The sequence below is a fragment of the Cydia fagiglandana genome, chromosome 13 (assembly GCF_963556715.1).
Source record: "Cydia fagiglandana chromosome 13, ilCydFagi1.1, whole genome shotgun sequence".
Taxonomy (NCBI): Eukaryota; Metazoa; Arthropoda; class Insecta; order Lepidoptera; family Tortricidae; genus Cydia; species Cydia fagiglandana.
This window is the reverse complement of record NC_085944.1, coordinates 9,405,989-9,421,517: the sequence shown is the minus strand read 5'-3', so window position 1 is coordinate 9,421,517 and position 15,529 is coordinate 9,405,989. Positions and strand designations below refer to the sequence as shown.

Genomic DNA, 15,529 nt, shown 5'->3' with positions numbered 1-15,529 from the left:
AATATAATTTTATGTTCAAATATTATAAGTATTATAACAATAGTTATAAAAAAAATGGGCCCGCGAGGTGAGACCATTGATACTATTATTTTGTAATTAATTTGCCACGCGAGATAAAGGTACTTACCTGCTAATATTTCTTAAATTCAGTTACTTTTGATGTTACCTACTATTAACTAAGTTCGAAACAAAACCACAGGGCAAGACAGATTAACTGGGTGTACTTTTTATATTAAGTATAAGTACATTAAATATATAATTACAGGTAAGTACGAGTATATATCTGTTTTATTTGTGATAATTAACTCAATTTTTGCTGTGATCCTAGGCCATGGCTTTGAGTCTACTACTATTACTACATTAATGAGGTTCAAGATAGAACACTTTTAATACGTTCGGTTTATAGATATAAGATCAAAAATACACGTCGGCAAAGAATTCCACGCACCTATTAGCTGGACGCAAAATTATCCTTGAATGCGTGTGGTTCGTAATGATCTTAAAATAGGCATTTCGTATGAATCATAGAGCCAGCTAAGAACGGGAACATAGATGGTCTTCTGTTTTGTAGAACACAATTATAAAACTTATTTAACAAGTTTCAATTAACTATTCGTTAAAGTAAGTACGTAATCTGCCGTATCTTATCTGCTAGCTAGGAAGTATCATATAATTAATACGTGTCATATCTCCACGATAACCAGTAACTTAGGCGCCTCTTTGAAGACACTCCTCAATAAAATGTTTTTCTACAAATTGATTAAAATTGCAGCTACATTTAATTTGCTTGCTACCTAATGTAAACATTGATATGTTCTCACTAGAGATGGGTAGGGGTGAGTAAATACTGAGTATTTACTCGATATTTACTCAAAGCACCCGATAAATACCCGTATTTACTCATTTAGGTGGGTAAAAACGATTGCTTATAAAATATTCAAAAAGTGAGATTTAAGAACAAAATTGTCTTTTATTGAAGAGTGCTAACGTGTATTAACAATATCTATAAAATAAAAAGCATATAGGACGCTTAATTTAGGAAAAAAAGGTAATTATTAGTGAGATGCAAATTGTGATAATGCAAAGTTAACAATTTTGTTTTAAATAAGAAGGTATTTACTTTAAAAATATGGTACTTAAATTCTATTGATGTTCTAGATAACTGCATGTCGCGCAAAAAGTGCGTGTTTACGTGGCACTTACGACCTTTTATTAAGGGTTTTTTAAAGAAAACTCAAAAATGGCTCAACCGATGATGTTCAAAATATTGTTTTTTGTACTCTATTATACGGCTAATCTCCCGATATGTTTTCATATTTTTTCTGAACTTTGGTTCTAAAGTTATAGAGAGATAAACATTATTTTGGCCCTTCGAAACGGTTTTTTTTCCAAAATATTCAATTTATCCAAAAATGTTCTTAGATACATTCCAGTTATTTTTAAAGACCCATTTAATGATGTGCAACACGTTGGTGGTTTCTGAAATTTTTTTTTGTAACAATTAGTTACTTGTATGGAGTGCCCCTCTTAAAAATACATTTCTTACAATTTTGAGTACTTAATCCAGTAGCAGCTTACAAAATACACCTATATTTCAAATTTATATGCCCCTTTCAGCACTCTAAATAGTTTATACCCACCAATTTGGGTATAAACGAGTAAATACGGGTATATTGAGTAAATACTGAGTATTTACTCGGTATTTACCCGTGAGTATTTACTCACTACCCATCTCTAGTTCTCACCCGCTTTTAGTCATGACATGAGTTTTGTGTTGTGTCACTTCGCACGTTTTTTATTGCAAGAGTGCTAAATAAATGAAAACATTTCATGCTTCAAAGTCTCACAGATACAGCCTTGTTTCATCTCGGTAGGTACTTCGACAACTAGAGATGATACTTCGGAAGGATGTCAAGGCAATCGCCCAGTTCTGGTGTGCCGTTAAAGATGGGTTGATTTGCGATTAAAATAATGGTTTTATGCATTCATTAGGCATTCGAAGTTTAATCATTTATAGTGAAGTTTAATAATGTATTGTGACATTCTGACATTGCATCACGATTAGGGGCCAGTTGCACCAACCACATTTGACAGACTGATCAACCACAGCCGGCGCGCCCCGGCACTTCACTATGAAACTTTCCATACATAAAAATTTAGCGAACTCTTTTACGATACGAACAGTTTGGTGCAACCGACCCTAAGCCTATTTTAGACGGACGTCATGGAAAGAGGCATTTATCGTCGATTTATTGCATACCAAGTCCAGATTTCGATTTGCTTAATAAGGCTTAAGATGCTGCGTTTCAACCTCGATTTACGCATTCGTATGTTTTTCCTCTATTTAATTAAAGACGAATAAAACTGTCGGCGGTACCCTAGCGTCAACAAATTCTATGCATGCAGAGGTCGCTACACGGCTTGGCCAACGACACATAACCATAAAATTTTATGATCCATTGTATGATGTACTGTCGCCGTACTTCAACAGATAAGTCGCACCTACTGAAAATTGCACGCAAATAACTTACATATAACCCCTAGTAGAAAAAGAGGTAACATTATGACATTCAGTTAGTGTTACCGGCGTTGCGTGCACAGCTGCATCACCATATGAGTGCGCATTGTGAAACTCGAGTATAACCAAACTGCATAACATAACGCGGTCGCAGAGGAACAATTTATGAAACCAAAACTTGAATCGCACACTTCTTTATTATGCAGTCGCGATATACAAAGCTGTAATTGATGCTATATTTTACCCAATTATAGACCACCAAATTGTAGTGTATTATGTATATTTTTTACTATTCTTGCAACAAGTAGGCACCTCATTTGTCACGCACGGCGAACGTTTAGATATCTAATACCTACTTAATTATCTCGTCTTAAATAATTGGCTTTGTTGAACAATTGAATTGAAATTTAAGGTGGGCACTTATTTTACTCGGGATCCTAATTTGATTCAACGAAAAAGTGTTATCATATTCATAAGAACTTATACGATAAAACTTATGCTATTTTGGACTATTATAAGATATATGAGTAAGTAACATTAACCAAGTTTATTGTTCCTTACTCGTAGTTCGTGAAGAACTCGTGGCCAAATGCATCGTTATATCCGAAACCTGTTTTCTGCTAATATAATTATTTTGGCTAAATAACATGGTAATAAATGCTAGACAAGATTATTTTATTGTCGTCTTTGTTATCTCCACAAATCCATATTTTCGCAAAATTTTGCTACGTATTCCGACAATTGCATAATTGCATCTACAGATACAACGCTTTTAACCATTCTACCACACTATTAATTGTACATCGGTGGACCTTGTGCCTGTTGTAATAAGGTCCACCGATGTACAGTTAGGTGATGCTGTTTGTACGGTGCGGATACATATTATGTACATACTTTAGCGGCCGTTCATGTTAAAAGCCACGTCACCTAAGAAAAACGACACTAAAATACCACCATAAACTTACTATTAACCGGTTTACTTATGTGTTTTTAACGAAATCTACCCATGATTCCCCCACCGATTAATTTATTGACGTCATAAGTCATAATTCACCCAGATTCCGTTCACCGTTTCGACAGGATGTTGAAGACCGCAAAGTTATATGTATATTGGCTGATGCACAACAAATCAATTTAGGTCGCTTTATAAAGTGAACCACATATAGAACGAATCGCCATTCTCCTAACCTGCATCCGATTAATACATTTTGATTGATTCCGCTTTATGACTTTACTACTCGTACGTAAAGTCCTTTTCCCATTAATATCCTTCTTCTTTCTCTTCCATACTTATTTCTCTGTCACTCGTATTATTCTCACTATCAGTCTCAAAAATGACTTACTTTCTTTCTACCCTTCCTATCGTAACTTTTTTCATCCCCTTTTGTCTTATGTTCGTATATACAACAGACACTTTATTGTATTTAATGCTCAACTATAAATAATATTAATAATTTCACTATACTTCGTTTTTTAGCATTAAAAAGAACTTCGCAGAAAAGCTTGTGGTTCAAAATCGGGTAGGTACTTTATGCGGAAAAAAAATTAACTAAATACCACCATGCTACATTAGATAATTCTATTATTATTAACAATTAATAGCCCTTTATAATCGCATTTATAAATTATAATATTAGTATGGATTGTATGTTTATTTTCTCCGCGTGTAATAAATTTTGCATGGTGTAAAAATCTGTGATCGTTACATCATATACTGTACCAATTTTTTATATGATATTTTAGTGTCAATGACATGACATATTAACACACATTCTGGGCTGAATTTGTCTTTAGTAAATGCCTGTCGTGAGTGCAGCAATTGCTGTCCGAGCAGTAAGGCATTTCGCTTCCATTACAAACCAGGGGTTTTCTCTTGAGTTCGAACCCCGGTTCGTACAAATAAATTTCCCCAGGTTGCTTTTCAGCGATGGAAACCATCATAATGAGTAAAGTTGCATCCTCATCCATTGTTCTCAAACCACATTGGGCTAGCATGAGCCCAAACCCTCTTGTAGAAAAGGGGGCCTGTGCCCAGCAGTGGGAAGTATATAGGCTGATGATTTGTAGCGATATAACAACGTAGAGATGGTTATGGTCGGGCGGCGAGGACGGCGCGGGTCGCGGCAAGGTTACAGTTTCCGCGTCATCGCACCTTGTGGTAGCTACTAACTACTGAACGCGCCTATTCCCATCACTTACTCCGGCAGACCAGCTTAAGGGGCTACCCGGGGTCATCATCGATTGCTGTTAAAGATCCCATATATACGGAATCTACATATTTGGGTTCGTCTTTGACGTTTCTAAAAACGTGTTTAGTTTTAATTTTAAGCTAATTAACACAAAAGTTATGGCCAGTAAAACAGTTTTTTGGCATGAAATCGTTAACTTTGATGCAGAATATCTCGAAGACAATGAGCATTGAAGTAAATATGGGATACTGTATTGCTTGAAGCCGTTGTTGTTAATATGATAAGCTACAAAAAACATTAGAAAACTAAGGGGTGCAGATCGAAGATCATTGGGGCATGGCAACCCCTTAACGTACCTAATTCATCAACTATGTATCCTCTTGTAATTATGGAACAGTCTTATACTGGTTCTTTAAGCCGCATAGCTCGTGATGTGTTTGGCATGACAAGCCTGTAAACGATACTATTGTGTTTATCTACTCGCCGTGATACTATGGCGATTGCTGATACGATTAGTTACGTTTACACTTGGATTTGTGTATTTGTATTTGTGTATTTTGGATATTGAGCCAGCACGAAATGTAATTGAACCCGAATTCGCGCTATATTAAAAAAATGAGAGAATCAAATACATCTGGTTTACCTATCTATATTAAAAAAATGAGAGAATCAAATACATCTGGTTTACCTATCAATTTTCTTCAAATCTTCATCCATTTTCACTAAGTCAGAACAAATGTAATTACTAACCTAACATATGTACCTAATCTAGTTAACTTGGTTTTATGTGTTTTTTTTTAATGGTTGCTTGTGTTTGTAATTTAATTGTAATGTATATTGTGTTAATCTTATGTTAATGTAATTCGTATTGTCTTGTGTGTAATATTATGTATACTGTGTGGACCATTGCAGTCTGTAATAAATGATTTTCGATACTATATAACTTACTACACCTGCCTACACGTCGCCATTAAAAGTTGATGTAAAATGTGGAATGTTTTGTCACATGTCAATCGAATTGAGAATGGACGATCCTTTTTAGGGTTCCGTACCCAAAGGGTAAAACGGGACCCTATTACTAAGACTTCGCTGTCCGTCCGTCCGTCCGTCCGTCCGTCCGTCTGTCTGTCACCAGGCTGTATCTCACGAACCGTGATAGCTAGACAGTTGAAATTTTCACAGATGATGTATTTCTGTTGCCGCTATAACAACAAATACTAAAAACAGAATAAAATAAAGATTTAAATGGGGCTCCCATACAACAAACGTGATTTTTGACCAAAGTTAAGCAACGTCGGGCGTGGTCAGTACTTGGATGGGTGAGCGTTTTTTTTTGCATTTTTTTTTTGTTTTTTGCATTATGGTACGGAACCCTTCGTGCGCGAGTCCGACTCGCACTTGCCCGGTTTTTATTAAAATGTAAATGTTGTCTAGCTAGTCAATGAGTTTGTTTCACTTCACAGTTTTAAATTCCGTTTCTAATATATAATTATATATATTCTATTTTTTTAAACACATATTTACGGAGTGCTAACTCGTCAGAGATAACACACACGTGGTCAGAATGAAGGTTAAAAATGTAATGTGATTCTATGCGGACAACCAGTAAAGTTATAAATAATTTAGTCCGTCAGTTCGCTAATATACACGTCACATCTCAATGAGCCTTTGATTCTCTTCCGCCTCCGTCGGTTGTACATCCGCAGACATATATCTCAATGGATGCCGCATATAGCGCTTCTTCTTCTTGTTCTGTTTGTGGCGTGGTGGGTAGTCGGTTATTACTATTATGCTTGCGCGCGTTTTCGCACTTTGTATAGCTTTCTATTCCAATTTTTTTATTGATTCAGTTTTTTCTTTGAGTTCTGACACTGATTTTGTAATTTTATTATTACTTGGAGCCTTACGTGTCCCACTGCTGTGCAAAGGCCTTCCCCAATTTCTCCACAAATCTCTTTCCAATGCTGTGTATGGCCACTCCTTTAAATTTAATTTAGGTAAATAAAAATACTCACAGAAAGAGTCGTCTAGTACCCACAACACAAGTCTTATTGAGCTTACTCGTACTGTAGTATGTACTAGGTCGATTTCTGTAAAATAGTCCTCGTCGTCGTAAATTTAAGAGTTAGACTCTTGTCGGTGTAGCTCTCTCCAAGATTGTCCTATAGTTTTATTATTTATTTACGAGTAATAACAGCTATTACATAAAAAAAAAACATTGTTTTATTAATATCGGTAAATCAATACACAATTATATGAATAAATTATTTTTGACACACGGAGTCTACAAATGTGTCTGTGGCAGTGGCTATTTTACAATTGAAATCGCTGAAGCAGTAATCTCGACTTGTTTTATACTCTTCGCTATTGTAATTGACAGTTCCGCCGTATAATGCAATTATAACCGCCGATAAATAAGACGAAAATGTTTTATTTATATAAATAACTTGTTTTGCAACATATAAGTTGTCAATGACTTGTAGTATGTAATTATGTTACTAAACAAAAGTTAATTGGCAGAATTCTATTAGTCAATAATCACTAACTTAAGGAGCTTTTTGTGGGTTTTTTAAGACCCCTTAGTTTGAGTATTTGATTTACACATTTTACACATCAGTTTACAATTATCATATCATAGTACAAAATAGGATTTCGTGGAAGGTACGTAACGTAACGAACGCCGCGTTGCGGGCGAAAAGTGCTAGTGTTTGAAGTTCGTATACTTTTTGTTTAATGTTACAATACATTATCGTATAACTTCTAGAATGACTGTTCAGAAACAGCTATCTTCAACTCCTATTTTATCTTATTACGACGTTACCCGTATATTGAGGGGTTTTCTTGTTATCAGTTATCGTTATAAAATCAAGGCGTAAACCGAGATTATCTGTACGTTAAAAACTGAACTAATTTTTTATCAAGCAGAAACGTCTGCGAGCGATACTATTTTTTATATTAAAGGATAAATTGAAAACTTAACACTCACGGCAAGACTCGAACTTGCGATTCGCAACACGGGTGCTATCATAGCAGCAGACAGCGGACCAGTAGGGATATGAAGGCCATACATATTTATTTTGTCTACGTGTCAGTCTTTCAATCGCGCGGTGACCGCGGTGTTAAAAAGTTACACTTATTTTATCACGTGAATAAACCCATCCATAACACGACTGCTGTGTGCGACAATTAAATTATATCGATACTAATTTTAGCTTCGCTTAGCATGTGAATCGAACCGCGGAATATGAACTAGAGCGGCATGTTTGACAAGAGGCGTGGCGGGTCGAATTTAACATACATAATTAAACAAATATGCTCATTCCACATAGCCTAGTATTAGTTGTGTATAAACAATGCTCGGAACAGGGTCGCAGACGTTTCGCGAGGTGAGCGACCCCGGTATCATGTCGATCATTCCGGTTAGGAATTATCAGCGCCCGCGCAGTGCAGGCCGCGTAGCCAAGATGCCAATCGCTCACGCTCCGTAGCGATCGAAACGCAAACTGTCACTGTCGCACTAATATGGAAGAGTGATAGAGAGACATAAAGCTTTTCGTTGTCGAAGCGATAGCGATTGTAACCTTGGCTAGGCGGGCAGGGCTGTCACTAGAAAGTTTTTGCTTTATTTTCATCGGTGGTGGTGCAGTGATATTAGTGCGTTAAAGACAGCGGCAAATAATTAATTTTAGTGTTTCTTAAATTGAAGAAAAACTACAAGTTTACCAAAAAAAATTCTACGTTAACATGATGCTACTAATTAATAGTCTATCTGGTCACGATCTCAACCTACAGAAACAAGTATGTAAATAAATAGTTAGAAAAATATTGTTTTCTCATTAAAATTTATCTCAATATTGCCTATATTTAGTCTATTACATTAACCCATTAAAATAATGTAATCAAACCAAACCACATAACTCAGTTATTCCGCCAATGATATAAAACTTTTTGTATATGCAGATTGATATTATTGGCTGAGCTACCGTAGAACATGGTATTATTTGTTTACATTCTTCTTAAGGTCCTAATGGAAAAAAATTAAAGCCCAAAAATGAATTCTTAATTCTGATAGCATGAAGATTACAAATTCTTAAAATATCTTTGATTAAACTGTTTAGAAGACAACGGTTTCACTCACTTGAAATTTTAGTCGCTATTGGCGACATGTTGCGGGCCCATCGGGGGTCCTTCCCCAGGCTTCAGTGAAACCGTTGTCGCCTATACAGTTTAAAATTTGTCTCACGAAAGTTTAGTTTCGATTGTATCTGATTAATTAATTTACAACGATATAATTAGCAAGTGCGAACCCTAAGCCCCACGTGACCGCGACGCGACCGTTGCCGCCACAACTAGAGCGTCAAACTGATTTTTCACACCGATTTACTCATGTAACGACAACGGTAACTAAATGTTAGATCACACTAGTGATTAACTGATTTGTGTAATTTATTAAATTTCCGCGACTGTTTCGCCCATTGTTGAAATGTCAACGCAAAGGTCGAGCTCGTATCGGCTTCTGAAGTAGGTCACGAATTCAAGTCATCGGCTCACGTCTCGTTAATTCTGTCCTAAATCGGGATGGAATTTCAAATACCGGCTAGATATAAGATAGGTACCGTTTTGTGGCTTTATTTTGAAACCCTAGAATTATTTGTGTCTAATATGATAATAATATGGTTTAAGTAAGAAAAATTATACAATTGCAAAGTGCTGATATAAATGTTTTATGTACGAGTAGAGACGTTTTGTATTGGATTATATAAAAACTATCGTTACAAATAGCCTTAGGGGATCTAAATAGACAAGCCATAGTATCATCTTATTGATAATAAATCTACAACCAGTTTTGCCTAGCAACAATTCACTTCCTAGTTATTCAGGGTGTTCATTGAGTAGTTTTTCTTTGGTTAGGTTTACAGATGTAGCCTTGACGCAACGACCCGAGGACCTCCAAATTACACATAACAGCGTGGCTGAGTGGGACAAAAACTCGCAAGGTCTTGGGCGGAGCTCTTCCTCGTGTAACCGAATTGTGATTCATTTTAATTGTGGATTCGCGAAATCTTGACGACAATGACGGCCGTACACGGTCATACAAGGCAGAGCTCTGCGGTTGTTCAAAAAGTGGTGGAAAATATTAAATCAACATTTCTTTGTAGAACAAATATACAAGATGTATTGTCCTCAATTACACTTTACAATTGTTATCTGGCAATGATAATTCGCGGTACATTTCTGGGTCGACTGGTAATGTTGGTGCCTAGCGACCCTAGTTACTAGTCGACCCACAAACATGCATGTAATTGTTATTTTACAATGTCAATTTGCTCTTTATTTCTAGCCCGAAATCTGAAGAGGTAAACGCAGAAAACAAATGACAGTAACAAACGACATGTTGTTTAGGCCGCAAACATAGTTTATCTCTTGTTTCGACTATGCAGAAATAATTTTGCGTTATTTTCGTAAATTTATATTTGACCTCGTCAAAACACACACAGCTGTTTTTACTGTTTTTATAAAAGTATTTAAAGTTTTTAATGACTCATCGCATACACTACAAAGACGCATAAATTAATATGTTTAAAGTGTAATTGTTCAAATGACTTTCCACCACTTTCAATAACTTTAAAGCCACACTGATCTTTCAACTTCGTACTGATAAAATTAACTTTGATATTGAAAGATATGAATCGTCTATTGACGTAATTGAAACTTTAATCTTTATGGCAACTACTCTCACTAATGTTTTTATAAAAGTATTTAAAGTTTTTAATGACTCATCGCATACACTACAAAGACGCATAAATTAATATGTTTAAAGTGTAATTGTTCAAATGACTTTCCACCACTTTCAATAACTTTAAAGCCACACTGATCTTTCAACTTCGTACTGATAAAATTAACTTTGATATTGAAAGATATGAATCGTCTATTGACGTAATTGAAACTTTAATCTTTATGGCAACTACTCTCACTAATAATATTATATATATAAATTAATTGCTTCAAGATCAGAGTGGCGAGATAAATTTATTACTATGTTAGTTCAGATAGTATATCAGCATGTAAGGACAGCGTAAAATCGTTATTTATACAAGATAGTATTAACTTGTTTATTAAATTTCGGTTACATCAAGGTGCTTAAGGAAATTGCGATAATTCCAGAAAAAACAGCTCTTAACAAAATCATTATGCAGTCAATTCATGGAACATTGATTCAAATATAATAAAGAAATAATAATATACCGTTACGAAAGAAATAGTACATTTCGATGCTAGTGCGGAAGGTATGTCATTACTAATGACATTTCCGCACGTGTATCGAACGACGTTTTTTAATACAGTTGCGAAAAAATAAGAAAAACATTGTTAATCGTACACTAAACAAAAGTGGTAAAAGTGACAGCTCGGTTAGACGTCGTCTTTAAGTATATTATATCTATGGGCGTTTGGCAGCTATTCCGTTCCATTCAGTCAACTTATTAAGAACGGAATTTTCAATATTGAATATTAAAAAATAAACGTGTTATAATGATGAAGAGGTAAGTAATTAAATATGAAATATGTAATTTTTTTCGTATTCTTACATTAACGGTAGGTTTTTATGCTGATTACGACGTTTAAAGGAAACTAATATTAACACTCATCAATAAATAGTCGTGAATTGGAACAAGTATAAATTTAAAAAAATTGGAAAAGTAAAAAGCACTAGTTCGAGATAACCAACTTTCCGCACGCTAAACAGCTACGTAAAGTAGCACTTTTTGAGCAACTGTATTAAAAAATTCTTTTTTTTAAGTTACCGCAAAGCACGCTTTACTAAATAAGTAATTAGATATTAATATTTTTTTTACGATTGTTCCTTACATGCTATTATTATAATAACCACAGTATGAGGAAGCAAATGGAATCAATACACGTCACCGTTGACTGAACCAACTATTATCTTCCGATGATCGCATGGCCATCGCAATACCTAATTCGTTACGGGTATACAAAGTTGGCTGAAACGTTTATCTAAAAATAGACCTTCGGGTTAATTACTTTTCTGCCTTTTACTGTAATTGTCTAAAGTAAGAACTTGAACGGCATTTTTTTACAGCATTATGATTTGGCATTATGTATTCATTCAATAGGCCGATCCACAGAGGCCTTTGCAGGGCGGCAGATTATGTCATTCAATATCGTTGTAGTATATTTTACTTGTACAAAGATTTAATGAGGTTAATAACCCAGAATATACTAGTACCTGGAACCAAAAGTAACAAATACCTACGATTTTTGACATGTCTTTGTCTTGATTTCAAACGATTGCAGCGCTTTCATTAGTTGTATTTCAAAATTTAAGTTGAATAACTAAAGGTTAAAAGGTAAAAGGTAACGGTTCATAATATTTATATTATTTCGGAACTATGTATACGTGCAAGATATTATTGCAAGTGACTGTACCTAATACCTAATCTAAAATGCTTCCTGTAAATATTACGAATAGCCTGCCGGCCTAGCCAAGGTTACAATCGCTATCGCTTCGACAACGAAAAGCATTATGTCTCTCTATCACTCTTCCATATTAGTGTGACAGTGACAGTTGCGTTTCGATCGCTACGAAGCGTAAGCGATTGGCGTCTTGGCTACGCGGCCTGATCGTGTTGCACTTTCATCGGATAGAAAGGGAAGCGGTAGTAAAACTGTGGTGATTATAACAAACTCAGGTTATTTACAGCTTATTGTATTAGTATGAAAGCACTGTACACAGACAAATATCTAAATACCGGTCATTTGTGTGTTGTGATTGGACACACCGAAGGCAGAAGATCACGCGGTTGTTCACCAATAATATGGACCGATCAACTTAAAGACTCGTCATCCTCTGCTTTCTACACGGTCGTCAGAGACGCGTTGGACAGAAATCGGTGGCATCCGCTCCAGATGCAACCCTGATACTGACCACGACCCTCAAACATGAAGGACCGACCAAAGAGAGAGTGTGATAACTGATAACCAAGCGTATTTCTCAGGTGATATGATATTACTGTGACATTATATCCACTACATCTTAGTTGCATCTCTATATTTAGAATAACTACAATATTAATTTTTATACCACCATTTAGTTATGAATACGAGGAAATCTAGCAACTTTAATCGATAGATTGAACTTTAGAAATACAGAGCCAATTGCAGCCAATAAGAAATAAAATAATAGAGGCAATTAGAGTCGCAAATATATGAACATGCTTTGAAAATTATTCAAAGACACGTATTATTTTCGGGACCACTTAGATACTTGTCTGTACAACAGTTTACACTAACATTAGTCACTAAGCCCTTCGTCTCCGGACGCCATACGCTGCTTAGGTACTGCATAACATACTGTAGCTACGCAGGGTATTACGCGTATCGAGGACAAGGTTTCAGTGGCGGAGCGTCCATAGAACTCGATTCCCATCAGCTTGTCTGATATTCAGGCTCTTGAACTTATGAAGAAAGGGAAGGGCGAGTCAGCTACGGCTTGCCTACGAACAATCTAGACGCGCCGCCACAGCAAGGTATTCAGAAGTGTCAAGACACTTACCATCGCAGGTGGCGGCCATAAACTTGCCATTGGCTGAGAAGTCAACGTGGAGGACAGTACCCGGGTGTCCTTTGAGGTTCTTCAGCAACCACGGGTGGCTGAACTCGTGCTTGCCGCTCCATGACGCCAGTTTCTTGCTCTTCCTGTTTGAGGGGCGTTCCGCTGTTGTGGACTTGGTTTCTTGTTTCTCGGGAGCTCCTGAAATTAATTGTTAGAATTTTAGTCGGTAATTAAGAAAAAATATTATATTGAAGAGTTGGTTAAAAAAAGTTAGCAGTTTCATTTGCCGAACTAGGCACTCTACAAAACTGGTATGGATAGTCAACTTCTCTGAAAGTAGGTATACGTTGCTTATAATATAACATAATAATTTTAAAGTTGCCTAGCGATATCTGTACAGTCTTATATATAGATATATATATATATATATATATGGCCTATGGCCTGCAATCGGGATGAACTACAAACCGAAATAACGGGATGGACTAAACTACAGAATAAATAATAGTACTAGGTACAGAAGACTCACTCTCTAACAAAACGCGTCTGTCACGATCAGCACAGATATGGCCGCTAGGTGGCGACAGCGCCACGCGCGGCTTATGACAAACCCCAAAGTTGGGGTCGAACGGATGGACTTTTAGCTACCTGTAGCAAAGCGACGAAATTGCGGAGTGAGCCACGCCTGACTAAACTAAAGTGTATACAAATCCTTTGGGCAGGTATAAGACACTCTTCTTGAGCTAAAACATGTTTTCGCTAAAAACTAACCATTAGTTCTCTTTTCCCCCTTGTAGATGTATCTTTTTCTTTACGCAGTATTCAAAAGGGGTCATAATTATGTTTTAAGACTGTTTCAATAGAATTTAATTCTGAACTTTATTTTTGGCATATACTCGTATTTCCTTAAAATAAAATGTTGTTAATAGCTTGGGGTGCTTCTATCACAACCTGTTTAAAAGATATTCAGTTGATTTGTTTATTATTTATATTTAATTTGCTTAATAATGAACAATCATAACATTTGCAGTAGGTAAGATTTCCAAGGAGATCCAGTAATTTACAAGATTTTTGATTAAGAATGAGTATCATTATGTAAAAACAGTGATCATGATCGCATTTCGTAACGGTAGTTGTAAAAAACCGGGCAAGTGCGAGTCGGACTCGCGCACGTAGGGTTCCGTACCATAATGCAAAAAAAAACAAAAAAAAAGCAACAAAAAAAAAAACGGTCACCCATCCAAGTACTGACCACTCCCGACGTTGCTTAACTTTGGTCAAAAATCACGTTTGTTGTATGGGAGCCCCATTTAAATCTTTATTTTATTCTGTTTTTAGTATTTGTTGTTATAGCGGCAACAGAAATACATCATCTGTGAAAATTTCAACTGTCTAGCTATCACGGTTCGTGAGATACACCCTGGTGACAGACGGACGGACGGACGGACGGACGGACGGACGGACAGCGAAGTCTTAGTAATAGGGTCCCGTTTTACCCTTTGGGTACGGAACCCTAAAAATGAGTAATAAATGTAACAATTACATCTTTTGTAAATAGTAACTATAAATAAGCAGTAATAATAAGAGCTACATAATCAGGTAGAGTACTAGAGTTAATAGAGGTAAATATTACACAACTTTCTCGTAACATTTGTTTAACAATTTATTTATTTATTATTTATTTATTAGTCAAATAAGTAACACAGCATTACAGTAAAACCAAGGCACTGTGAAACTACAAAAAAAATACAATACAAAGAAACTACAAATAAAAACAAATTAAACATTCGATTTGGGCGACGACGTAACAGCGTCTAAACTGCTAACTAAACAACAACTTACAATGTAAGTAAGTAAACAGTTTAGATGCCTAGCTATTTTTTTAAGTTGACTTTCATACGTTCCGTTACATACATGGTTTTACTTTTTTAGGTCCTCGTCAAAGAAACAATGACCGTACCGTACCAATGTACCTTTACATGTCGACCCAGATATGTACGACTTTTAGTCACGAGGAGGTTGCGTCGAAACGGTATACATATTTTCGAACATTACAAATTTTTACTCTACCATTTTCGTTTTTACAGTCGTCACTTACAATTTTATATGAAATTAATAGACAGTTTATAAATACAAGGAAATATAAAATATCACATACAGATGCGCAAAAAAAAAACGAGTAACATGGTTTGCGCACAGAATGTAATGCTGCGGCTTATCCTTGGACATGTTTGCGATTAAGGTGAT

At 35.8% G+C, this 15,529-nt stretch overlaps 1 protein-coding gene across 2 annotated transcripts in view; it reads right to left on the bottom strand.

Annotated features, from left to right (window-relative positions):
- Window positions 1–15,529, bottom strand: part of LOC134670209 (transducin beta-like protein 2) — an 82,628-nt gene that overhangs the window by 60,149 nt on the left and 6,950 nt on the right. For both annotated transcript variants that reach the window (XM_063527926.1, XM_063527925.1), the window contains exon 2: window positions 13,283–13,480. In XM_063527926.1, the coding sequence (XP_063383996.1) occupies window positions 13,283–13,480 (198 nt within the window). The remainder of the gene's footprint in view (window positions 1–13,282; window positions 13,481–15,529) is intronic.